General features: G+C 39.4%; 1 protein-coding gene across 3 annotated transcripts in view; it reads left to right on the forward strand.

Annotated features, from left to right (window-relative positions):
- Window positions 1–2,160: 2,160 nt before the first annotated feature.
- The window catches only part of LOC131912450 (uncharacterized), a 37,902-nt gene continuing 12,780 nt past the window's right edge, over window positions 2,161–27,282 (forward strand). For 2 of the 3 annotated variants that reach the window (XM_059264739.1, XM_059264737.1), the window contains exons 1-5: window positions 2,161–2,299; window positions 9,617–9,761; window positions 12,521–12,614; window positions 21,673–21,791; window positions 25,807–25,949. In XM_059264739.1, coding sequence (XP_059120722.1) covers window positions 2,289–2,299; window positions 9,617–9,761; window positions 12,521–12,614; window positions 21,673–21,791; window positions 25,807–25,949 — 512 coding nt within the window. In that variant the 5' untranslated portion in view covers window positions 2,161–2,288. The remainder of the gene's footprint in view (window positions 2,300–9,616; window positions 9,762–12,520; window positions 12,615–21,672; window positions 21,792–25,806; window positions 25,950–27,282) is intronic. The other variant, XM_059264738.1, reaches the window with a different exon arrangement.

A 27,282-nucleotide genomic window follows, 5' to 3' on the forward strand; every position in this document is an offset into this window, starting at 1 on the left:
CAATATAACCAAACTGAAGTCCCAGATACAAGTCCACACATCTATGGACACCTGATTTAAGATAAAGAAGCCAGGGATACACTGGATGTGAGACAACCTCTTCAACCAACGATGCAGGTCAAATAGGATGTCTACATGTAGAAGAATGCAAATCCTCTTTATACTCAATCTCTGTTATTCACACTGCACAAAACTCAACTTGAGAATGATCATGGACTTCAACATAAACCCATACACACATAATCTGATAGAAGAAAAAGCAGGGAATAGTCTTGAACTAATTGTTACAGGAAAGGACTTTCTGAGTAGAACATCAATAGCATAGGCACTAAGAGTGGCAGTTAAAATATGTGACCTCATAAAATAGAAAAGCTCTGTACAGCCAAGAACACCATCATTCTGACAATATGGCTGGCTTCAGAATGGAAAAAGATTTTTACCAACTATATATCTGATAGAGGGCTAATATCCAAAATATATAAAGAAGTCACAAAACCAGACATCAAGAAAACAAATAACCCAATTAAAAATGGGATACAGATTTAAACAGAGAAATCTCAAAAAAAGGAAATTCAAACGGCTGAGAAGTACTTAAAGAAATGTTCAATATCTTTAGTCATCAGGGAAATGCAAATCAAAACCACTTTGAAATTTCATCTTACATCAGTCAGAATGGCCAAGATCAATAAAACAAATACAGCCCTCGCTGGAGAAGATGTAGCATAATGGGAACACTTGTCCATTGCTGATGCAATGCAAACTTGTACAGCCAGTATGGACATCAGTATGGCAGTTCCTCAGGAAGCTGGGAATTGATCTACCTCAAGATTCGGCTATACTACCCAAAAGACTCTACATCCCACCACAGAGACACTTGCTCATCCATGTTCATTGCTTCTCTATTCATTATGGACAGAAATTGGAAACAATCTAAATGCCCATGAACAGATTAATGAGTAAAGAAAATGTGGTATATTTACACAATGGAATATTACTTAGCTGTTAAAAATTAGCTTTGTGATTAAATGAATGGAGCTAGAAAAAAGTCATCCTGGGTGATATAATCCAGAATCCGAAAGAAAAATATGGTATGTATGCACTTATATGTGGAGGTTCGCTGTTAAGTCATTGATAAGCAAGATGTCATCCATACAACCACTGAAATTAGTTATAGAAAAAGGGACTAGTTGGGAGGGATGAATCTCCCTAGAAAGGGGAAATAGATCAAATAGTTATAGATGGATGAGGGGGATACTAAAATAGGAGAATCAAATGGAGAGGGATAGCAAAGTGGAGGGACAGCTAAATCAAAGGGTCATTTAAGGGGCTCTATGGAAACCTAACACAGTAGAAGCTTCCTAAAATATTTACATATATGAAGTCGATCTAAACGAAATTACCAAGTAACAAATCACCAAATCTCCCCTCTGTCTGTGGGAAACAGAGCCCCAATTGGACATCTCTTGTCATTAAATGAAGCTTCCAGTACTGGAAATGGGTTACATCTAATCAAGTTGTTGGCCAAAGGGTTCACAAAACTAACTTGAGTGTACCTTTGGAGGTTTTTAGTGTTATAATTTTTTTAAACCCCACAGGTCCTTTCCATACTTATTTTCTGGTTTTATGTTTTTATGGGATTCCTATGTGTGTGAACATGTGTGTCCCTGCATTTGTATATGGGTTTTTGTGTGTATGTATTTTTTCTTTGGCTGTTTATCTTCTGGTTGTTCTCTCTGTTCTATTCTGATTTGCTTGTTTTTTCTTATTTTATTATTGTATCATAAATGCCTGTTGTTTTTTAAGTGAAGGACAGAAAGAGTGTGGATCTGGATGGAAGGAGTGGAGGTGGGGAAACAGTAATCAAAATATAATGTATGAAAAAATCTATTTTTCAATGAAAAATAATGATAATGAAGACAGTAAGCATTAGGGTATGGCTGCAGATGTTCAGCCCCCTCCTGCTGTATCTTTAATTTCTGTAGTCAAGATTCAAGTTACACTATAGTTTTAACAACTCTTTGTGAGCAATGCTCATTGTTAACCTGTGCTGGGAGCACAGGAACTCCTTTGATGAGCTCCCAGAGAGTGGTAATGTGACCTCCTAGATGACCATGTTGCTAGGTAACAGCTTGTTTCCTTGGTCACAGTGAGTCCATAGAAGACTCCTGTCCCCAAAGTGGCAGCAGATTCTTGGTGGACAGTTCTCATATCCTTGGAAATGTGCAAAAGATTATCTTTAGAAAAACAGCTTTTATGAAGCAAGAGGGACTTTTCTTCACCTGCCAGACATGTTTAAAAGGTAGGAAAATAGAATTAAAAGTAACCTTTATTATTACTTGATAGAGAACATGAAAGTCCAGCAAGCATAGATAACTTTACCAGATTATATTGCAGTTAAAGATGTAAAGTGCTGACCTGGAGGCTGATGAAGATTGCTTCCAGAATGAAACAAACTCATCCATCACCATCTGCCCAACACTTGGAGATAGCTGTAAAGTCAAAGGCAGCTCCTGCCTTATCAAAGGGAGGTGGCCTGTTGTTCAGTACATATGTCTGCAGATACTCTTTAAGAAGTGGGTGGGAATTTCAAGGGAATAAAAGGGGCAGCTAAAAGAGAATATCTATTAATATTGACTAGGTAGATTTAAATAAATCTATTTACTGCCAGTAGGAGACTATAAATTAGTTCCAGGAAAAGCCTAGTCCTTCCTTACACGATCCACATCTCATCACTGTCTACTAAGGGTTTCACATATCTTGTAAATAATTGAACAATGCATGTTTTGGAGGATTATAGTCTTCTTCAAGGCTTTTTTTTTTTTTGCTTTATATTGCTGTATAACTGGGTTCACATATTTTAAAGCATGAGATTTACCCTTTCTGCCTTCAATATTATGTACACCATGACTTCATAAAATACAGAAATTAGTTGTGGCTTCCACTTACTGCCTGTAATCAAGAGAAAACATTTTAGGTGTGGAACTAATGAAATACCAGAGTGATCTGCTTCTGTAAGCCAACTGTGTACACCTAAATCAGTGTCTGTTTTATTATTAAAATATAAATGCTTCATAATGCTTCATAATTTGGAGAATTGACAGGCAAAATAGTCCTTTTCATTCGGGTAGAGATTGTAGATACAGTGCTTTGGACATCACTTTTACCTGCACTAGAAGGTAACTCATGAGCTTTATGTAAGCTGATATTTACCATCAGTAATGCCATTTTCCACCTGCATTTATGAAACAATTTTTAAAGGCATTGTAAAACAAGTGACAGTGGGGTACAACTTGTCTTTCATTATTCAAAATCTGAAAGAGAAAAGGATAAGGAAACAATAATAGGTAGGAAGAGGGCAGAAAAGGATGGAAAAGGGGAGGGTAAAGAAAGAAGGACGGGGGAAGAGAGCAGAAGGAGGGAGGGCAGGGAAGGGAAGAGGGGAGAGGAGAGCAGAGGAGGGAGGGCAGGGAAGGGAAGAGGGGGGAGGAGAGCAGAGGAGGGAGGGCAGGGAAAGGAAGAGGGGGACCATGTTCTGCACACTTGGCTTTGGTTTTTGCCAGTCACATTGTCTGCACACTGTGATTCATAGGACTTCCCTAAAGGAGTCTGTTTCATTTGGGGTTAGGTAGTTATACTTTTTTTTTTTTATCACAATACTGATGCCCATCACATGCCCATCAGTATCTACCCTCTACAGTAGCACTGAACCTGGTTACATTTTCGAAATTGTAACAATATATAAACAGGACAGAGTCAAAACCTAGCAGAACTTTGAGTGCAAGGACAACAAAGGTCTCCAACTTCTTAATTTGGTTTTTAGAGAGAGTATAAAAATATTTCTATCTTCCTTGGTTCAAGTATTTGAGCACATCCTTTGCTCTTACAAATACCAGTGAATTCACTGATACCTCTGCAACTTAAAAGTTTTTTCGCTGTGGAAGGCTCTTTTTTGCTTTCTCACTTTTATTTTACATAGATTTGTGACTCATTGATGTTTATAAAGCCAGGCATGGAGGTGTGGCAATGAGAGCAAGCAAAGTTTATAGAAATAAAAAGTTGTTCACATAAAATTAAAGTCCAGCTCAGGAGTATATATATATATATTCTTTATTGAGTGAAGGAGGAACTTGCAGATTTGGGAAGAGTGCTATTTGCTAACTGAAAAATAAATTGACCCTTCTTCCCTCCTCCTTCAGTAGAAGCTCTCATGGGAAATCCACAAATAGAAATGGAAGTTTTAGAAACTGACTTGTACTGAACGCTATGCTATTAACCCTGTGTGTCAGCCCCTGGCCCTGAGGTGTGCCCAGTGTCACTTCTTCTGGACACAGAGCTCAGCTTCCCCCTGAGAGGTGGGCTACCTGCTGTTTCCTCCTTTAGTGACCTTACAAGTTACGTAACTGCCAACTAGACATTTTAATTAAGCTGATAGCTCCTGCTGTTCCAGACACGTTATACGGCTTATAAATTCATGGCTGTGAAGGACGCCACAGTCTTCTGATGGAAGGTGCTCAGGAACTGATAAGTTCCTATTGTTGTTTTATATCCTGTCCTCTTAGTTCACCTGATGACTTCTTGTTAGTCACTCTACATGTTTAAAAAATAAGACTAGATGACCAGTTCAGACAATGCCACCTATTTTTAAAGACATTCTAAATCAAGCCCGATGGCTGCTGCGCAGTTACAGCCAAGGCACTTTCTCTAGGACAGCTTTATATCATAGCATTAATAATAGTAATTCCTCTGTCATAAGGGTTTAGAGTTGTAATTTATGATTGCTGTTTGTTCGCTGCTGGCAGAAAGATTAAAACGGAGCAAACCAATATACCATGTGAACTGCATATGTCTGGCTTATTTGGAAGTGAGGGGAGTGAGGAAAGTGTTTTACAGGCAGAATGCTGCTGTCTAGAGTGATGTTCTCATCCGGTTCCATGTTTGAAAGTTTAACTATTGTGTGCAATGAATGAGAACTGTTCAGAATTGCAAGTTCTGTTCAACAGTGGAACACTCAGGATAAGAAAAAAAAACATAGTAATGATTTTCTTTATCAAGTGTACCCTAATAATGACAGGTTTACAATTTCTTAAAAGTCAGTGCAGTACATATCTGATACTTGCATTTGAATCATTTGAATCCTAGTAGTTAATTAATGGATATTTATTGGGGGGGTACCTTTGGAAAACTACTCTCTCTGTATTAGTTACATTTCTGTTGCTATGATAAATTACCATGGCCAAGGCAACCTACAGAAGGAATAATTTATTTGTACTTATGTACTGGAGGGAGAAGAGTCTATCATGGGGGCAGGGATGGCAGCAGGATGACATGTCAATTAGAGAAGGATGCTGACAGATCACATGCTCAACTTCAAGCAGGAATCAGAGACTATATAGTCTTTCATCCTACCCCCAGTGACAAAACCCCTTCATCAAGGCCGCACCACTTAGACCTCCCAAAACAATGTCAGCAACTGGGAAAAGAGTATTTAAATGCTAGAACTTGTGGGGGAAAATTTGTCATTCAAACCACTCCACTTTCTGGGCTTCAATTTTCTCATCTTTAAAACAAAAGTAAAAATGTTGTATATTTTATTAGGAACATAAAAAAGTTGAATTTGTGAATCCATGCAAAACTTTTCATGCTGTGCCTAGCAAATAGTAAGTGTTCAATAAATATCGGCTCTAACATTGTGTTAGTAGTATGGGCCAGCAAGATGGCTGAGCAGGTAAATGTACTTGCCTGCAAGGCTGATGACCTCCCCAGAACCCACATGGTATAAAGTGAGACCTGACTTCTTTGGGTTATCTTCTGACCTTCACATGTGCTGCCCCAAACATACAAACACACAGATGCCACACACATGTGCTCACACAGACAAATAAATGTACAAAAATCAAAAGATCCTTATGTCAGCAGTAACATCAAGAGCATTACAAAGTCAACATGCCCAAACCTAAGTCAGGAAGCTTCTACATCAACTTCTGAATGCTGAAGGTAAAGAAGTGATGATAATAGATGCTGAGCACCTGTCTGGGTCACTGCAGTCACCACAGCCCAGAGACCTGGGACTCACATATCTTGCAATGTTGGCTTTGGTATTATGCACATTAGGACAGTCGTGGATGGAGCAGTTATATGACATAGAAGACACTTCAGAGTTCTCTTTTCCAAAGGGTCAAAAAAAATTCTCCTGTTTTCTTGAGATTTCTCAGTAAAGCAAAGCAAACAAAAAGAAAAATGAAGACAAAAATCCTTGTTCCATATGGCATTTGGGACAGAAGTGAAATCACTCACTATTTTCAGAGTTCCAGAAGGCTTTTATCACAATGTTGTCCTAGGGCATGGCTTCTGGTCACTGCTTACTGCAGTGCTGCCCAGGGGTGACAGAAGAAAGTGAGGGTAGAACGCAGAAATGTCACACTTAAGAGGGTCAAAGTAGTCATCTACAGCCGCTAATCTTTGTAGCTCCTTTCCTGCAGTAAGAGGGAGTCAGAACAGAAAGACAAACATGGTATGTACTCACTCATAGCAGGATACTAGATGTGGAACAAGGATGACTGGACTGCTACTCACATCACCAGGGAGGCTACCTGGAAAACAGGACCCCAAGAAAGACACAGGGATCACCCAATGACAGAGAAATGGAATGAGATCTACATGAACAGCCTGGACATGAGTGGGGGTAGTGAAGGGCGAGGGTCCAGGGAAAGAGAGCTTGGGTGAGTGGGAGATCCCAGGTGGATCAACAACAGAGAGGGAGAACAAGGAATAAGAGACCATGGTAAATGAAGACCACATGAGAATAGGAAGAAGCAAAGTGCTAGAGAGGCCCACAGAAATCCACAAAGATACCCCCACAACAGACTGCTAGCAATGGTCGAGAGACAGTCCGAACTGACCTACTCTGGTGATGGGATGGCCAAAAACCCTAATTGTCGTGCTAGAAACCTCATCCAACTACTGAGGGATCTGGATGCAGAGATCCATGACTAGGCCCCGGGTGGATCTCTGGGAGTCCAATTAGCGAGAAAGAGGAGGGTTTATATGAGCGAGAATTGTTGAGACCAAGGTTGGATAAAGCACAGAGACAAATAGCCAAACGAACGGAAACACATGAAATATGAAGCAATGGCTGAGGGGTCCCCAACTGGATCAGGCCCTCTGAGTGGGTGAGACAGTTGATTGGCCTAATCTGTTTGGGAGGCATCCAGGCAGTGGCACCGGGTCCTGTGCTAATTGCATGAGTTGGCTGTTTGAAACCTGGGGCCTATGAAGGGTCCCTTGGCTCGGCCTGGGAGGAGGGGACTGGACCTACCTGGACTGAGTCCACTAGGTTGATCTCAGTCTGTGGGGAAGGCTTTGCCCTGGAGGAGATTGGAATGGGGGGCGGGCTGGGGGGAAGGTCAGGGGGGTAGGAGGGGGAAGAACAAGGGAATCTGTGGCTGATATGTAGAACTGAATTGTATTGCAAAATAAAAATTAAAAAAAAAAGAGGGAGTCAGAAGATGGGGGACTAGGGGGGTATTGTATACTTTCCCACTATGACTACTAATGTTTTCATTACCCACTTATATTAATAAATGGTTCATAGTTAGTAGGATAATGTCACAAAGAGTTCTACTTTAAGTCAGGAAAATGTAGGGCTAAAGATATGGCTCAGAGGCAAAGCATAAGCTTTACAATGGCGAGACCCTGGCTTTGATCCCAGCACAACAAATATAAACGAACCAGAAAACGTTAATGCAAACAGGGGCGTGGGATGGCTTTCACTTGCTTTTAGACTTACTTTCACTTTGCATCCCCTGCCCCCAACACACACACACACACACACACACACACACACACACACACACATACACACACACACACACACACACACACACACACACACACACACAGTGAAAACCACCAAGTCCCTCTTTCTGTCAGATCTGATTTTGTGATCACTTACTGTACTTCAGGGAAATGGTATAAGTGAAAGAAGAACTTCATGGTTAATGACCCAGAGAGAGGCAGAGGATGTTTTTGTTAACTCATACTTTGTGAACATTATTAGAGTTGAGACCCATTAGCTACCATTTACCCATGCTTACTAAATTTCTGATTTCATTTACACTAGTGCATTTTATTTTTCATTAAGCAATTTTTATTCATTTTACATACCAATCATAGATAACCTCTTCCCTCCTCCCACCCCTCCAGCCTCTCCACCTCCCCCAAATCACCCCCATTCCCTTCTACAAGAAGGTAAGGCCTCCCATGGGGAGTCAGCAGAGCCTGGTACATTTTTTTTTTTTTTTAAAGAATTAGATACAAAAGTCAAATGTGTAGCCACTGTTAATCCCTAAGGGTATTGTGTTATTTTCCTTCAGTTTTTTCCCTCATGATTATTAGCTAAAAGTATGTTTGTTGACATCGGGATTTGATTACATTAGTAATTATGAAGTTCATAGACTATAGTGTTGTTCTTCAAATGCCTCTAAATTTTTTTCCAAAACAAAATACTCTCTGGAAACTTCTAGAACAAGATAGAAACTGTTGAGGTGGGTGAGGAATAAGGCTATGCCTTCTGACTTTTTAAAACTTTTTAAGAGAGCGTGGCTGCAGAAACAGCAACAGATTCTTAGAGTTTGAAATATAACCTACCGAGGGAGAAACAAGCCCTATAATAGAGGGGCAGCTTCTTTTTAAAATTTATCTTTATTTTATTGTTTATTTTTCAGTCTTGACAATCCTTCATTGAAACTTACTTTCCAAGACCAGACGTGCTGGCACATGCCTTTAATGTCTTTAATACCAGCACAGCACTTGGGAGGAATAGGCAAGCAGATCTCTGTGAGTTTGAGGCCAGCTTGGTCTATAAAGCAAGTTCCAAGACAACAAGGACTGTCACACAGGCAAATGCTGTCTCAGACAATCAATCAAACAAGCAAGCAAGCGAACAAGCAAAAACAGCTTCTGAATACAAATCATGTTATTTTGTCTTAAAATTATTGATATTTAAATTATGTATAGTACCAATTACAGGAAGAGAAACTGATACCAATTGCTGAGAAAAGTATAGAAATGAATAATAAGGCAGGGAATCAGTAGAGAAGAATAACGACAACAAAAAATAAAGATGCTTTCTATTTCAATCTAACGATAGGGAAGAATGTAGAAGAAACGAGACAACCAGGTGGACTGCTGGGCAGCATTTCAAAGTGACCGAAGCTGTTCACAGAAGCTGTTCCTTTTTAGCTTGTTTGCCACCAATTTTAATGGTAACTCTCAGGGAACACTTATGGCCCATATTTGTGAGGTGCTACAAGAGAAAGAGAGAGAGTTAGGGTGCTGGCAGGTGCCAAGTCAGCTCTGTAGCTCCGTGCAGAATGACAATCCAGTGCATGGCCTGAGCAGGTTGGCATCTTATAAACTTGGCAGTGTCACACACACATGTATGTATGTTTAGGAGGTTGTCAAGATATAAAAGTTTTTTTATAAGCTCTTGAAGTATCACTTACAACTTCTGTAAATGGAAGTTTCTGCTTATAATTTGCTGTTATTTTTAAAGGAGGTATTTATTTTAAGACAGTAAAAGACACACAAAAACACTTTCCCACATTCTTTCCCTCAGCTGCTCAGATCAAAGTGCAAGTAGCAGAGGGACCCGTCCATCTAACACAGCATGCTGCTCTGATCTCAGGGAGTCTCACACCTGTTCAGCTCTTTCAAGGAACAGGAGATGTCCTCCACGTGCAGATTCTGGAATATCATCCTGGGTAAATATTTTTCCATTGGCAATTTAATCTGTATTATGTTTCAAAAAACACATGACCTTGTATTTAACATGAACCCAGAGTGTTTTTATTTCCTCCCCTTTCATTAAAATGGTTTCACTTATCCTATAGGAATCAGATGCGTTTTTTTTTTAATGTCTGCTCTCAAATTATGGAAAATAAGGCTTTCAAGCATAATTATTGTATTTTATTCAGTTTCGCATACCTAATATCTGACAGAAGCTTGTCACACACCAGAAGATCATCTATGTATGTATACATATATGTATAAGATAATATTCATTCATTTATATAAATGAATATAGCAAAGCACACAATGAGCCATTGTAATGCCAATCTAGAGACAAATGAAGAATGTATTTAAAGAAACCTAGAATGTAAGAGGCTCTAGATAAATCAATCGAGGCATCAAAATTGGAAAAAGCCATAAGGCAAGGCTTGAATGTTCACTATCATCTTGTAGAGGAAAAAAAAATGATCACACACCATACCACACCAACAACTTAGCACAATGGTAAGCAAGACACACCTACTTTCTTTGCCTGTAAGAATAGAAGCCACAAATTAAGCCATATAACTGCTAAAAGAATGGATTTCAGGTGAAAGATGGAGGCTTTTTGTTGTTGTTTTCTGTTTCTTTTTTCCCCCTCATATACAGCTTTAGCTTAAGTTCCCTTCTATTTCCACTACTAGCCTCATAAAGAAGTACTAAGAGGCAATGAGACATGGCATCCCCAGGGAAGTAAACTTGCAGACAGTTTTTCTATGTAGAAAATTTCACCTAGATTCCATAATAGAAGAAAGAGAGGACACATTCTGAAAATATATAAAAATTTGAAACTATATTTCCATAAACATATAAATCATATAACAGAGAATAAGTTAATCACTGTAGTTTACTAATCTAAGATCTAGTTGTGTTTATTAGTTAACTTAGAGATAGTTCATAAAAGCAACTTAATTCCTAGAAAATTCATTAGCAAACACTGACCACTTCAACAAATTACACTAGCACTCCTAACATGTTAGCATCTGTTAACCAGATTTTGGGAGCCAGTTTATTTTTGCAATGAAAATGTAGGTTATGTAATTAAAGATCCCAGATCATCAAGGGAGTAAGTAATGAAATCAAGAGATCAAATTTAAAATTTTTATTTTCTTTATTATTTTTAATTATATATATATGAGTATGGGCCACTCTGTGAGCATGTGCTCTTGAGTGCAGTTGCTGGTAGAAGGCAGAGCCACTATGATCCCCTGGAGTCAGAGTCATAGGCAGTTGTGAAACACACTGTGTCTTTGAAACTGAACTCAGGTTTGCTAGAGGAGAAGGAGATTCTCTCAAGTTCTGAGACTTCTTCCAGCCTCAGAATCCATGGATTAAAGATATCCCTTCCTAATTCAATTTGTGACAGCCTTGTTCCAGTTTTCCCACGTGTTGGGCCAAGAATGAAAGGCATTATGATTTAAAAGCTGTGGAAACCACTCACAGTATAGACTCACATGTATATTAGCTCACTAAACATCTGAATCCCATAGGAAAAACTCATGTTTAATTTATACTAACCATCTGAAGGATAAATTTATCTAGCAGTTGAAGTATTTTTTTACATTAGTTACACAAATTTACACCGAAGCAAACCGTAAACTATGTGAGAGGCTCAGTGAGACTAATGCAATCATTCTTAATGCTTTGAAGACACTTTGGTAAGCCCTTACTCTGAGTTGGTCTGTTCTATATGTGTGTAGCAATGGATAACAGAAGAATGAATCTATGGTGTGTGTGTATATTCAGCATAGCCTCTTTTCAGTAATGTAAATTGTATTCATTTGTTTATGTTAACCTCAGTAATGCCATCAGAGTTACAAATGCTGGGAATTCTGATTGGTGACAATCTTTGCAACAGATTGCTGGTGGAAGTCAGAGGCACTGTAATCCTCTGGAGCCAGAATTGTCCGTAGTTGTGAAACACTTACCTTGTGTCCTGGAAACTGAATTCAGGTCTTCTAGAATAGCAGGAAGTACTTTCCCCAGATATGGTTTCAGCACATGTTCTGGTCAGTGCTAATCTGACCACAAAAAAATAAGATGACCAAATCTGAAATATTTTATTCAATAATAGCTACACAGTTTAAAGATTGTATTAATAAATAGGACTGCTTCACAGGAGAAGCTACCAGGATATTTAAAAGTTTATAAATCAACATCTGTGTGTGAGAATTGAATTTCTTAGGAAGATAATCAATACCATCAGACATTTAATATAGTAATCACAGACAGAGAGATTCTTTTATGTAACTTCACAAGGGCAGACCTCGCACACACAAAACAGTTTAGAAGACTTATATAATGAGGCAATCTTATAAGTTAGTCCTGTTCTATAATCAAGTATTCATCATGAAACAGTATATAGTCATTAAAGGGTGTTAGAGTTGCTTAAAGTAGACTCATAATGCATTTACACATGTAAATATATATATGATTTTTATGTATATGTATATATTTATATGTATCTATATGCACATTTATTCATTCTATTTTTGACTATCAAATATAAAAAGGTTGCAAGTGCTGGGGCACAGAACATGAAGATGCATAATGTAGAATTCACTAAGGTGACTTCCATCACAGGATACTTGGATTTTAATTTGATTTAATATTTGATGCATATGAGTAAATTAAATACATTATATGATGTATACATATAGTAGATGATATTTCTCTTCTCTTTTATTTTAAGCTTCCACCAGATTCTTATAAATACCTTGCGTGGTACAATATAGAACAGCATGATATTCAAGGAAGTCAGCTACATTGCCCAAGAATAAGAAAAGGTAAAAAAAAAAAAAAAAAAAAAGGAATATTCTTTTTGTACTTTCTGAGTAGATTTTATTGTGTGTATACATGTCATAGTTACTGTCCTATTGCTATGAAGAGACATCATGACCAAGGCACTCTTATAAAAGAAAGTATCTAATTGAGAGCTTGCTTATCTATAAGCAGCAGCCAGGGAGAGAGAGTGAGTATGCATTGTTGCTTAGTCTTTGGTCTTTACTCTTTTGAGGGGCCCGCCACCCATCTCCCAAATAAATCACACACGGAGGCTTATTCTTAGTTATAAATACCCAGTCTTAGCTTGGCTTGTTTCTTGCCAGCTTTTCTTAACTTAAATTAGCCCATTTGTCTTTTTCCTCTGGGCTTTTAACTTTTCTTACTTCTGTAACCTTACTTTCATTCTTACTCTGTGGCTTGCTGTGTAGCTGGGTGACTGGCCACTGATATCCTCCTCTTTCTCTGGCTCTTTCTTCTTTTCACTCCTCCATCTCTTTTCCTTTTCCTTCTTCCAGATTTCTCCTCCTATATATTCTCTTTGCCTGCCAGTCCCATCTATCCTTTCTCCTGCCTCACATTAGTCATTCAGTTCTTTATTACACCATCATGTATTTTCAACAGGCACAGTAATACAGCTTCATAGAGTTAAACAGATGCAACATGAACAAAAGTAACACACTTTAAAAAAATATTATACAGTGTGTGTGTGTGTGTGTGTGTGTGTGTGAGAGAGAGAAAGAGAGAGAGAGAGAGAGAGAGAGAGAGAGAGAGAGAGAGAGAGAGGATGGGCCTGGTGTGTGCTTATAAAATTTTAAATTCCATCCTTAGTGACACATATCCTCCAACAATGCGACACCTCCTAATCCTTCCCAAACAGTTCCACTAACTGGGAACCAAACCTTCAAACACATGAACTTATGAGACCCATTCTCTTTCAAACCACTACAGTGTACATTAAAATATATTCCTATATTTTTTGGGGATGGGGAAAGACATTGTTTATGGATTGAATTTTTCTTTTGTAATAGCAAAGGATTGCTGTGGGATGGTCTGTATGTCAAATGTGTTGCTGATTGGTCAGTAAATAAATCACTGATTGGCCATTGGCTAGGCAGGAAGTATAGGCGGGACAAGGAGAAGAATTCTGGGAAGTGGAAGGCTGAGAGGAGAGACACTGCCAGCCGCCACCATGACAAGCCGCATGGGAAGATCCCGGTAAGCCACGAGCCATGTGGCAAGGTATAGATTAATGGAAATGGATTAATTTAAGATATAAGAACAGTTAGCAAGAAGCCTGCCACGGCCATACAGTTTGTAACTAATATAAGTCTCTGTGTTTACTTGATCGGGTCTGAGTGGCTGTGGGACTGGCGGGTGAGAGAGATTTGCCCTGACCATGGGCCAGGCAGGAAAACTCTAGCTACAAATGGCGCCCAACGTGTTGGCAAGAGTTTCCACCTAAAACCTGAGTAAAAAGATTCTAAAACAGAGCTAAAAACAGCTCCTAGTTGTCTCTTTCAAGCTAGCGGCAGCCTGCGTGTTTGAGCTACTATGGCGGGTTCCTGGCGTGCATGCTCGACCTGCAGTATGGCGGGAATGAGGCCTCTGCAAGTGGCACATTAAGCTGTGTGGTGGATTTAGCCTTTGCTAGTACAAAACAAAACAAAAAAAAAAGAGGTTTCTGGGCTACACGCTGCTTTGATAGAAGCATAGACCCACTATTTCTGAGAGTTGATGGCTCCCAGAGCTGGCGGAAAATGTACTACCGCCATGTTGGGAAGCTGAAGTGGGCAGAACCAGCAGCCACAGCACCAGCGCGTTTCAGGCTTAGAAGGCTGCAGTTTAAAGCAATAGGCTCAAGCTAATATAAAGAAATAAGCCACGTAAAGATGGCTACCACACAGAGAATCTGGATTATGTTCTCTTTGATATTCGTAACTGAAGAAAAACATTTGATTACAAAAGCTGTTGAGTTATGCCAAAATGTATATTTTAAAGGTACCTTGACTTCAAAATTTGGATGTAAGGATATGTTGCTTTAGAAAGGAGGCTCTGCTTTTGTTTCCACAGAAAGCCGGAGGCTATGGATTTGTTCCAGATTAAGATACATGAGGTTTGACCAGCCAAGACCACCTGAAAGGTCTCCGATGACACCAAGGCCCAGATGATCCAACATCCAGAACTGTTTCAAGGCAACTGGCTCAGACGATACACCCTCATGGACTACTCCATAATCCTAAAATATTCTTTGTGTCCCCATAAGATACAGCGCCCCCCTCCAGCAGGAAGTAGTAAGAGAAACTACGCCCAAATTCCCAAATATACCAAGCTGACTTTGGAGATATGCAAAGGTTAAAACCTTCCTTTTTAAGAAAAGAAAAGAGGAAGTGCTGTGGGATGGTCTGTATGTCAAGTGTGTTGCTGATTGGTCAGTAAATAAATCACTGATTGGCCATTGGCTAGGCAGGAAGTATAGGCGGGACAAGGAGAAGAATTCTGGGAAGTGGAAGGCTGAGAGGAGAGACAAAGCCAGCCGCCACCATGACAAGCCGCATGTGAAGATCCCGGTAAGCCACGAGCCATGTGGCAAGGTATAGATTAATGGAAATGGATTAATTTAAGATATAAGAACAGTTAGCAAGAAGCCTGCCACGGCCATACAGTTTGTAACTAATATAAGTCTCTGTGTTTACTTGATCGGGTCTGAGTGGCTGTGGGACTGGCGGGTGAGAGAGATTTGCCCTGACCGTGGGCCAGGCAGGAAAACTCTAGCTACAAAGGATTGTTTCTATAGTGACTCCATCTTTAAAGTATTATGAAAATAATAATACCTAGTACTAAATACTGAATAGAAAGGTAGAGAAGGTCCTGTAACCAACCATCTAAAATAATCAGATTTTCATATATATATGTATATATATACATTTATATGCAAAATTTTGTATTTTGCATTTTTCTTTAATATGCTGTCACCTAAAACATGCATTTTAAACTTGTATTCATGTGTAATACTTGTACATATTAAGTGTATTTAATCAATGATAATTTTTAGAAATTAATTTATTGCTTTTATGAGTATGAATAATGCCTCAATTTATGAGCTAATGCAGCTTTAATTTAGTGTAAATATATACTAAAATCAACAGAAGAGGGCCAGGCTGTGGTGGTGCATGCCTTTAATCCCAGCACTCGGGAGGCAGAGCCAGGCAGATCTCTGTGAGTTCGAGGCCAGCTTGTTCTACAGATCGAGATCCAGGACAGGCACCAAAACAAACAAACAAAAATCAACAGAAGAGAATATTCAATGTACTAGGGTTCTCTAGAGAAGCAATATTTTTTTGGTCTATAAATAAAATTGTAAGATATTTATTATAATAATTGGCTTACATGATTATGGAAGCTGTGAAGTCCCAAAATATGTCAACAAGTTTGAAGAACCAGGAAAGCTGGTAGTGGATTTGAGGCTGAGTCTGAAGACCTCAGAAACAGGGATGCTGATGTTGTGACTGTCTTAGCTGGAGCCCAATAGCAGAATTCTCATATACAGCCTACAGTCCAAGGCCAGGGCCTCTGGAATCCTAATGGATCCCAGCTCTAGAAGTGAGAGTGAACTCACCTTCCTTCTACCTTTTAGTTCTCTATGGGCCTCAATGATTGAGCGGTACCTGTAGCAGGAATCTTAAAAGTTCTTATTAATAAAATCAAACCTGGGGCCAGTTATTGGGGTGAACACTGGAAGATCAGAGAGACTGAACAAGCCACAGCTAACTCACCTGGCCAACTTCTCAGCTGATCCTGTTTCCTCAAACTGGAAGCTTCTGTGTCCTCATCCCAATGGCTCTCAGCTGAACTGCTGCTAGAAGCCTGAAAGCTTAACCAGCCAAATGCTTAACCAGCCAAATGCTTAACCAGCCAAATGCTTAACCAGCCAAATGCTGCTAGTTTCTGGTCTTCACGCCTTATATATCTTTCTGCCTTCTACCATCACTCCCTGAGATTAAAGACTCACTCCTTGGATTAAAGGCGTGTGTCACTATGCCTGGCTCTTTCCAATGTGGCCTTGAACTCACAGAGATCCCAGATGGATTTCTCTCTCTGGAATGCTAGGATTAAAGGTGTGAGTGCCACCATTTTCTAGCCTTTGTATCTAGTGGCTGTTCTGTTCTCTGACCCCAGATAAATTTATTAGGGTACACAATATTTTGGGGAACACAATACCACCACAGGTACCAGCCCAGGAAAGTGAACAACAGCCTTATTTATTTGTATTGAAACACCCTCTAATGATGATAAATTTAATTGTTACCCTACCTGGATGAAGGAATGTGTAAATAGATGACAAAGTGTTGTATCTGGTCTTGCCTGTGAGGATACTGTTGAAAGACTATCATTTAAATTAGCAGACTGAGTAACAAAGATTTACCCTTACCTAGCACAGGTAGAAACCATCTAATGAGGACCATGAGGACCATGATAGAATAAAAAGGCAGAGAAAGGGGGAAGTGTGTCTCTCTTCTTGGGCAGGAAAACTCATCTTCTCCTGTCCCTGGACATCAGAATCTCAATTTCTCAGGCCTCTGGACTTATACTTTAATAGATTAGGATTGTAAAAGAGGACTATGCATTTCTTATGTCATTGTGTATTTATCCCCTGTAAGTAGGTAAAACAATACTATGCAATTCCTGTTTCATTGAAATTTTAGTCTTTATGAAACTTCAAACATTTTGTTATTTTTCTCATCTATATTAAAGTATTGCAGTAATACTGTGTATCATATAATTTAATGATTGGTTTCGGAAAGGAGACTTTAGAGATGTTTACCTGTTGATTTCTTTCTCCCAGAAGCATTATTATATCCACAGACTACATGTCTATCACTCCAACTCAATCAGCAAAGGAAGACGCAAATAATATTTTCTTAAACCTGGTACAAAACATGTTCGCACACTTTTGTGCTATCAACTGTATAGGCAGCTAAGCACTAACTCATTTTTTAAAAAATACCATTAAATACCATTATGACACACAAATTAAACATGGCCTCTAGAAACATTAGGCTATTTTTTTGAAGGACAGAGAAGTTTTAGAAAATCATTAAGAGAAGAGATCAGAAGATGGAGAGACCAAGTGTGGAGAGAGGAGTTGCCAGTGCACAGGAGAGGGAGCCAGGACACTAGATGAGATAAACAGGAGTCAGCTTGGGTCTTTAAGTGCATCATGTGGAAAAAAAATCACACTTCTGGGCCCTTTATACCACAATGTGAGATTGTTCCTGTGGGATGGGCTTCTGGAGCCTGCCTGCACTTGTTAAATGAGGGCAGCAAACTCTGTTGGAGATTATCTGAAGGCCTTGCTATGAGATGTGCTGAGTGTTTTGAGAAATATTTGCTAGACAGCGAGTCAGTAAATAGAGGAAGAACACTGGTGTGTGGGTGTGGGTGCGTGTGCAAGTCCACGTAGGTACACAAGTGCTTTGGGGGGTGCTTGATGGTTTTGTCAGCTGCAGTGATGCAAAAAGAAGCTGTATTCTGAGAACAAGTGGAGGGTGGAGGTGTGAGAGCTGCAGAACTGAAGAAACATGAGGACATGAAAAGAGTAGGAAAGCCGAGAGGAAACTGAACGTGAGCGTGTACAAAGACAGTTCATAGGCCTCCCCTCCTCCCTGATTTAAAGGGCCAGGTCAAATGCTGAGGTCATCGATCAGCGAAACCAATCCAACGCCATGACAATAGTAACCATTCATGCAGAGGACACCATGGCTCTTCTGAGATAAAGGCACATTTCTCTTCCTTAGACCATTAACAGCACCCAATCTCTCCTAAGTGACTAGTCATAAAAGAAACAGAGCATTGCCTAGGGGAAGGAAAACACTGGACAAAAATCCCATCACCTTAAACTATAGAGAAAACAGATGCCCCTTCTACAATGCCCTTAGTTTGGTTTAAATTTGTTTTTCGAGATGGAAAACAAATGCTTTCAAGAGCAGGCTGATAAGAATTATCCTCCTTTGAGATTAGATCCTCAACTATTTATCAAAACTATTTTAGATGGTCTCAACTGTCCCAATTGTCCATTCCCAAAGATGTCCATTTCCTTGGTAAGGAAAGCAAGGTTATCTGGTGTGTGATAAACAACAATTTCCTGAGGGTTTGATTGCTGGATCAAGAGTGACTTAGCCTGTCCCAATTAAATGAAGCAAACCAGCCTATTGTTGAAAGAATCCTTCTAAAGGATAGATTTATTCTGCTTGACAATCTCCCAGCAAAGCGATTCTCTGACTGCCATTTTTAGCTATACATTCAGCAAGGACACAAAGAATGAGCTGAGAGATAGTAAATGAGAGCCAACATCCCTGGGCTGTCAGATACTCCAATCTATAGTCTTAGCTGCTAAGATATCTCTTCAATTACTAACCCAGTAAGAGTAAAAAACACCAATTTAATATAACTTCTCACAGAGGAAATGAACTTTGACCTCCATTATCAAAGAAATCTTTGGAAGCTACTCTAAAGAGAAATAATTAAAAGACCAGAAAATCAATAGCACTCAAACCAACAGTGCAGGGCCGAGCCTCAGAACTCTGGGGTATTCAACACACAGAGAGCATTACCAAATGTAGACAGGGTTTGAGACAATACTGTTTGAAGTTTTCCAGGGTCAATTGGGTGGGTTTTTAAAGCTTTGTACACTATGGATTTTATTTCCAATCACCTTCATTGATGAAGAATATTTCCTAGCTGAGGTTATTTTATTTGCAAGTTTATGGACCCTATCATACTCAGGGTCAAAAGATTTCCTGGGTTACCACAGTACAGTTCATTATGACAGAAATAGGCCAGATGACACCTGGACTTATAGCTCCCCTTGGTGAAAAAGACTAATGTTTGTGTCAGAATAATGAAACATTTGGGCTCTCTCTTATTGCTTCCGTAAATTCTTCACCAAAGGAATCATTATGTCTTATCATCATCTAGACAAACATGCCACAGAGCAGTGTTGGCCTGTGGTATCTCCAGTGTTCCTTTTTCTATTACCTTTATCTTTGAAAAGAGTAGAACCATGAATTTCAGAAAAAAATAATCTACAGAAATGAGTACAAAGGCCACAGGTACAACACATACAAATACAGTATATTAGAGCTGGGAGGCAGCCTTTAAAGCTCACCACCAAGTTGTTTCAGGGGCCATGAATGATAGAAGAATGAGCTTTGCTGGGGGAGCTCAATAAACAATGCTGTGGATTGAGGAAATAAGAGAAAATATGTTGGCCATTTTTTTTAGAAATATATATTTTATAAACAATTATGGATACCAAACAAGTATGTTTTCCCTCAAAACTCAGTTCACATTAAGTCCTTGCATCTGACCTTTCTGGTATTTTTAGATATGCAAAGAATTGAATGAAAGTCAGTACCTGAAAATCCTTTATCTGAAGTCTTGTGTCTCCTTTTCACTGACCTCAGCATTAACAGCAGAACAATATTTCATAACCTTGAGAATTGTGAACACATCTTATTTGGAGGAGAGTATTGAAGTAGTAGAAAACATGTCTGGAAATGCAAATTAGATTAAAATGTGGGCAGCTCTGTTGGACAAGACTGGGTTTGTGGGCAGGCAGTAAGACATGCCGTGTTTCGAATGTGCATGCTCTATGATAAATGCTACTGGAAGGATCGGTGGCAACTTACAAAGAGGCTCCTGAGAAAGCAGCTGCAGTTTAAGGGGAAGATATGAGTATCCCGACACTGAAAAGGGATGGAGTCTCATGATGAAAATGATCAGATTAAAAACTTACTGAATTGAGAGACCAAAGGGAGAAAGTCAGTAATGACTTCACACTCCTCTACACAGATTATATCAAGATTAGATATACTAGTGGCTCTCCTTATTTTTGTGTACCAGCTAAAATTTGCATAGGGATAAAGGTTAATTCTACATACTGATTTTTCCTCCACTAATTAAATGAACTCTTTTCACATTTTAGTAGTTATAGAAAAAAAGATTAAATTGTATTTGAGCTTTAAAACATACCCTCAGAATTTAGGGTCGTTTAATAAAATGACAGATGATGTGTAGTTTAAATATCATTTTCCATAGTAATATGCTACTTCAAATTTTAAAAGAAATCTACATATGAATTTGTGTTTGTGTGTGTGTATGTGGTTACTGCAAACCAAACTCTAGGCCTTCCATATGTCAGGCAATTATTCTACCACTGATTCACACTCAACTCATACAGGTAAAAATTTACTCTTAATTATCTTTGGAAACATGAAACATTGGTTATATGTATGTACTATACATATATATTAATATATACATATATTACCAATGGCCTATACATATGTAAATTCAAATAATCTGCATCTGTCCTTTTTCCTGTTAACTATACTCTCTTTTCTGTCAGTTCTATTGAAAATTAAAATTGATAAATGGAAAAGAAGTAAAATTGTTTGCTACTTTTCCTCTTGTGATGGGAGTATTTAGAGAATAAGATGTTGGACAGGGCTTCTTCAGCAGAGGAAGGTACAAGGAAACCAGGGGCAGGGGCTTAACTCTCCGCCAGAGCCATATCTATGAATCTAATTCCCTGTTTTAAAATCATGAGTTCAGCTTCCCAGTTGACCATCTACTATGGGTTCTACATCCATAATTTCAACCAATGACAGAGAACCTGTAGATGCAGAGGCTGGGCTGCACTTTGCAAGATAAGAGAAAAAGTCCATTGGGTAAAGTTTAAGGAAAACATTTCTGGTGATACTTAGATAGAGGAACATGTAGGGAAGTCATGTGATGTGGTAAAGTGATCCAGCTTCCTTCTACCTGGATTAGGCATGGTAATGGGGTAGAGCACACATCAGATGGGAAAAATATGAACTTTTAAATAAATTCATGTTCTTTTCCATCTAGGTAAAGAGTGAAGTTTCAAACACTTGACAAAAAACAAACAAACAAACAAACAAACAACAACAACAACAAAAAAAAAAACACAAGCAAGCAAAAATGCCAGTCCTGCTCTCCTCTCCTCTTCTGAGGTTTCACAGTGTGGTTTTGGTTTAGGACCCTCTGAAGAATGGTTACTCTCCAGACAAATGGGATGCATCTTGGCTCCAAAGAACAGAGTCCTTGAGAAAAACAAATGGGAAATGTGGTTGCAGGAAAACTGGGAAGATTGCAAGGTGAGCTCTGGTAAAGCCTTCTCTCCCTGCTAATCAGTTACAGCATGACTCATTTAAAAACACTTTGAGAATTTCACAGAGTATGTCTTTCTTAAGGGCAATTGTCAGCATAAGAACCAAAAAGTCCACCATCTCCAGATTTCCGTGTAAAAATTCATCTTTCCTTCATCTCTCCTTCCACTTTCTCTTCATTATGACAATGCTGTGTATTTTCTACCTGTATGGCAGTATTGTTAAACACTGGGAAAGCTGAAAATAATTGACAATGAAACTGTGCTCTTTGCTTAAAAAAAAAAAAAGTTGAATTTACGGTAGGATAGATGCTCCGTGGTTAAAAGCACTGGCTGCTCTTCCAGAGGACCCAAGTTCAGTCTCCAGGCCCCATGTTGTGGCTCACATTGTCTGTAACTCCAAGCCTAGAAGATCCCATGCCCCTCTCTGTCCTCTGTGGTCACTGTATCTATTTGGTGTGCATAGACGTGCATGCATGCAAAACATCCAACATGTAAAATAAAAATAAAAGGATTTTTTAATGTCAAAATTTAGTGTAATTATATCAGCAAGTTTATGATGCTATCTAGATTTTCTTGACTGATGGGTCATCGTAAAAGTTTTAGACAGCTAAGGTGGCCGAGCTCCTCTGCACGGAACCTTGCGAATGAACTTTTTCACCAGGGAAGACCTGAACTGCGGTTTCACAAGGTGCAGCTCAGCTGACTGAGTTGCTGGCACTGAATCAGCCCTTTGATTAGTCATCCTGCTGACTTATAGGTGACAGCACCTGTGGTCACTTGCCTTCTAATTTAGTCCCCTTAAAAATCACGTGTAGGGGGCTGGAGAGATGGCTCAGAGGTTAAGAGCACTTGCTATTCTTCCAGAGGTCCTGAGTTCAATTCCCAGCAACCCCATGTGGCTCACAACCCTCTGTAATGAGATCTGGTGGCTGGGCGGCAGTGGCCCAGCACTTGGTGAGGCAGAGCCAGGCAGATCTCTGTGAGTTCGAGGCCAGCCTGGTCTACAGAGCGAGATCCAGGGCAGGCACCAGGACTACACAGAGAAACCCTGTCTCGAAAAACAACAGCAACGAAAAGGAGATCTGGTGCCCTCTTATGACACACAGGCAGAACACTGCATACAAATTAAATAAATGTCTTTAAAAAATCATGTGTAGGCAGAGGATTGCATGTTTATTTGGCAATATGGTTGGTAGCATTGTTAGAAATAAAAGAGAAAATCATTCTCTTGCAAATGCTTCTGGAAATGATTAAATTACACTTGAAGGTTTTAGGACATCTGGAGATGAGTGTGAGTTCTGAAGCTTTGGATTGGGTTCTCCTGATTCTTACTTTACTTCACAAGCTGACTTTGTATGTCATAGAATTGGTAGTGTATGGGAAGGAATTACAAAGAGGCTCTGTTTTAAATTCCTCCTTTCAGAAGAAGTCCAGTAAAAAAGTTGTTTTCCCAAGGTTGCAGAGATTATTAGTGGAAGATAAAAAGAAGAATACCATGTTTATAATATAATGCTTTTTTAAAAATGAATTTTAAATCATTCCTCTAAAATAAATGGGTACACACTACCCTTTCTAACTTAACAGCCAGCATACCCACTCACTTATTTTAAAAAGAGAAACTCTGCACCCAAGGCTCTGACCTCCAGTTCCAGCCTTCTCTTTCTTGGTGATCATTTTGGTCTATTCATTCTTTACATCTGTAATTTAAAGCATTTGGCTAACATAAAGGTCAATGGAACTTGCTAATCAATTATCAACAAAAATATAAGCACCCCCCTCCAGCTATCCTCCACCCATCAATGCCTGAGGAGGGTAGGAGAGCTGTCCTCAGTACTTATCTGTCATGTGGCAACATGGGCAGGAGAGCCCCTCCTCAACTGGCTCAGGTGGGAGAGCTGGCCCTGAATTCATAAGAGCAAGAGAGCTGTCCCTGCTCCTCATCAGCTGCAGCACCCAGAAGATTGGCCCCTACACCATGACTGTGCAACACAATAGAGCTGGCCCTGAAGATGTAGGTGTGGGAGAACCAACCCTGAGAATGTGAAAGTGGGTGAACTGGCCCTGTCCCTTGCTCACTGCTGCAAGGGCTGAAGTAGCCAGGGCAATGCTGGAGAACTCACGCTGGTGGTGAAGACAGGGGAGGGCTGGAGGGCTGACCAACCCTGCAACTACCCAGGTCCAGAGCCAGGGTTATGTGTTGGCCCACCCCAACATTCGCCCCATCTGTGATCTGCTGGAGCATAGGTGTGTGTGTGTGTGTGTGTGTGTGTGTGTGTGTGTGTGTGTGTGTGTGTGTGTGTGTGACTGGTGGGGGGCTGTCTTGCAGACCCCAGAGCTACAGTATCTCCACAACATAGGGCAGCAAGGGTTGTCTGGGCAGAGTCACAGTGAGGGCCCAGTGTCAATGGTGTAGCAGAGGCCAGCGACCTAGAACCAAACCAATGATTTTTTGTGATGGATGCCTGCATGTAAAGATGTATGAACAAAGGGGTTTACTGTGTGACTCACTGTGTCACATTGTAGCTTCCATGATGAGACTTTTTTCTTTCTTCCTTTTTTATCTTAAATTTTATTTTGTTTTATTTGGGGGGGCATTGCAGGGGCAGAGGGCAGATGCAATTGGAGGGGAGATGGGTGGGATCGGGATGCATGATGTGAAAGAAACAAAGAATAAATATAAAAAAGAAAGTTAAAAAATACAATCAACTTTTGGATAACTATAAAAAGCTGACTTAATAAACTGTAAACTATCATGGAAGACCTAATTGCAAGATAACAGTAAATAGGAAAACTGATCAGTGACATTGATGTGTAGGAGATGGGTATGATTATTCTCATTCCTTATGTTTTATTTTTAGGTCAGAGTCTTCTATGCTTATATAAAACAGAATTTTAAGTGTGAAATTTTGTAATGTTTAATGTCCACAGTATCAAGACCTCAATTTTTATTTTATTTAGCCTTTTTGTGTGTATGATGTGTGTATGCACGTATGTGTGTGTGTGCACATACCATGTGGAATACATGGTGATCAGAGAATGACCTTAGTTGTCAGTTCTTGTCTTTCACCTTCTTTGAGACAGGGATACGTTTGTTGATCATCCTACATATTTCAGGCTAGCTGGCCTGGGAGCTTTGGGGAGGCTCCTTTTTCTCCACCTCCCATCTCATGATAGAACCAGGATTACGGATTCCTGCTATCATGCTCACTTTTTAAATGGGTTCTGGAAGTTCAGGCTTAGATCCTCACTATTGAGTGGTAAGCATTTTATCCTCTCAGCCATCTCCCCAGCCTCAGACATTAATCTTCCTGAAGTAAGGTGCCTGTAGTTCCTTAAATACAGCAAATTATTTTGCTTCAGCACTTTAAGGGGGTTACTATTCTACTCAACAGCTTTTATTGGCAGCAGTTGGTGGTGAGACCTAGTTTCAAACATTATATTGTCCTTTATGAATGGAGGTTTTAGAGCAATGTTACCCCCAGGGATAGTAATGACTTCCTATACCCAACATTTGACCAATATCAAAAGTAAACATTAAGTTACCATGCTTGAAATAAAGTCATTTATGAATACATGTTTGTTACTTTAAAAAAAAAACAAAGTTTTAATGTTCTGAATAATGCTCTTCCTCTAGATTTTTTTTATAAGTATGATTTTTGAGTATTTCCAAGTGAGGCCAATGGACTGATCATTTAGACCAGTCATTCTCCCACAGATTTTTACTGACTGTAATCTGTGCCCCTAGAAAATTTCAGAAGTTTCTTGAGGATCCTAAACGTCTCTCATTTCCCTCTAGCCTTGTACCACTCAACAATTCTGATTAGCTCCCAGCTTCCTTCAAGCATCCTGGCAAGATAATTGTGATTGTTCTGGGGGATGAACAATATTCAAGATGAATAGAGAGATGATTTAATAAAAGTTTAGTAAAAATGCATTATCACATTTTGAGTAATAACTACATTAAAACTGACAAGTTATTATTTTTGTTTTTTTTTCTTCAGCAGTTGAACATTTCATTTCAGGATTTGGGGGACCCTTATCAACTTGAAAATTTCAACAGGATTCTTAGAAGATTGATTCGAGTAGAAACCCTATGGTTGGTGGATAATTCACTGGTGGATCTAAGTGCCATAAGATTGCCAAGGTACTAGTGACCATTCTCAGTTTAATATTTGCTTCTTGGACACACATGCCTAGTGTATCCGTAGAACACACCTTCATTTGTGAGGTCAAATGGATCTTAGAAACGACCATTTATGCTAAAGTGCACATATGGCCAGGCAACAACAAAATGTTTACATCAAAAAACGTACTTTAGAAATAAAAATGTTTTCTTCCAAGTAGATACTTTTGTTTTTGCCAATTCTTAGCACAGTAATTGGAATCATGAACTCTGTGAGCAGAAAATCTTGCCATATTCCTTGTGTTGTAAACTAGAAAATACAATTCCATCCCACACACACTATGGTTGTAAGTTAGTAATTTTTACATAGCTGCATTTCTTGAAGACTTATGTGGAGAAACCCTAAAAAGTGGTTAACAAGAGAATTATCTTCAAGGTGGCATAATATAGCTGTTAAAGTTGCCATCATCAAGACAAAAATAAATACAAGATTAAACAAAATATTTTATAAAAAAAATTTCTCATGAAACCCTTCTTCACTCCAAAGATTCCAAATTCCTGTTAGACAAGCCACTCTTTGTCTCCAGTCAGAGTTGTGCAAGAGTATGCTTTGCAGAGAGCTGCTTACAGCTCCATCAGACAGACTGGGCAGGTGGCATGAGCACTGGAAGCCTTAAGAGGCAGGATGAAGTCTTCCGGAGTTGATCAAAAGACTGTCACGGTTAATTTTGTTGTCACCTTGACACACTTGGGAAGAGAGAAATTCACTGAATAATTGCCTCCATCATATTGGTCTGTTGGCATGACTATCTGGCATTTTCTTGATTACTGATTGACATGGGAGAGCCCAGCCCATTGTAAGCAATATCATCCCTAGGCAAGGTAGCCTGAGCTATATAAGGAAGCTAGCTGAATATAAACCTGAGGGCGATCCAAAAACATCATTCCTCCAGGGGTTCTGCTCCAAGCTCTTGCCTTGGATTTCTTTGGTGATGAACTATAACCTCTAAGTTAAATAAACCCTGTCCCCCAAATTGCTTTTATTATGACATCTATCACAGCAGCAGGAAGCGAATGACAACAGAGAAGGAGACAGAGACTCCACATAAAAGGAAAGTCAATCCCAGAGCAATTAAAATGTCTCTGACGCGGGGCTGACAAAACCACAGAAACATACCAGCATCACTGTACAGGAGACAAGAAATAGCCAGGGAGATGTAAAATCATCAGAATATTCAAAGTGTCCATGTATCCATCACCACCTTCAGTAATTTTCAAAGTCTATGTGACACCTCAGACTACTTACATAACATTTAAATCTACTCCTGGTCATTTTATAAATGAGTTTAAAAGA

The sequence above is a fragment of the Peromyscus eremicus genome, chromosome 6, assembly GCF_949786415.1.
Source record: "Peromyscus eremicus chromosome 6, PerEre_H2_v1, whole genome shotgun sequence".
Taxonomy (NCBI): Eukaryota; Metazoa; Chordata; class Mammalia; order Rodentia; family Cricetidae; genus Peromyscus; species Peromyscus eremicus.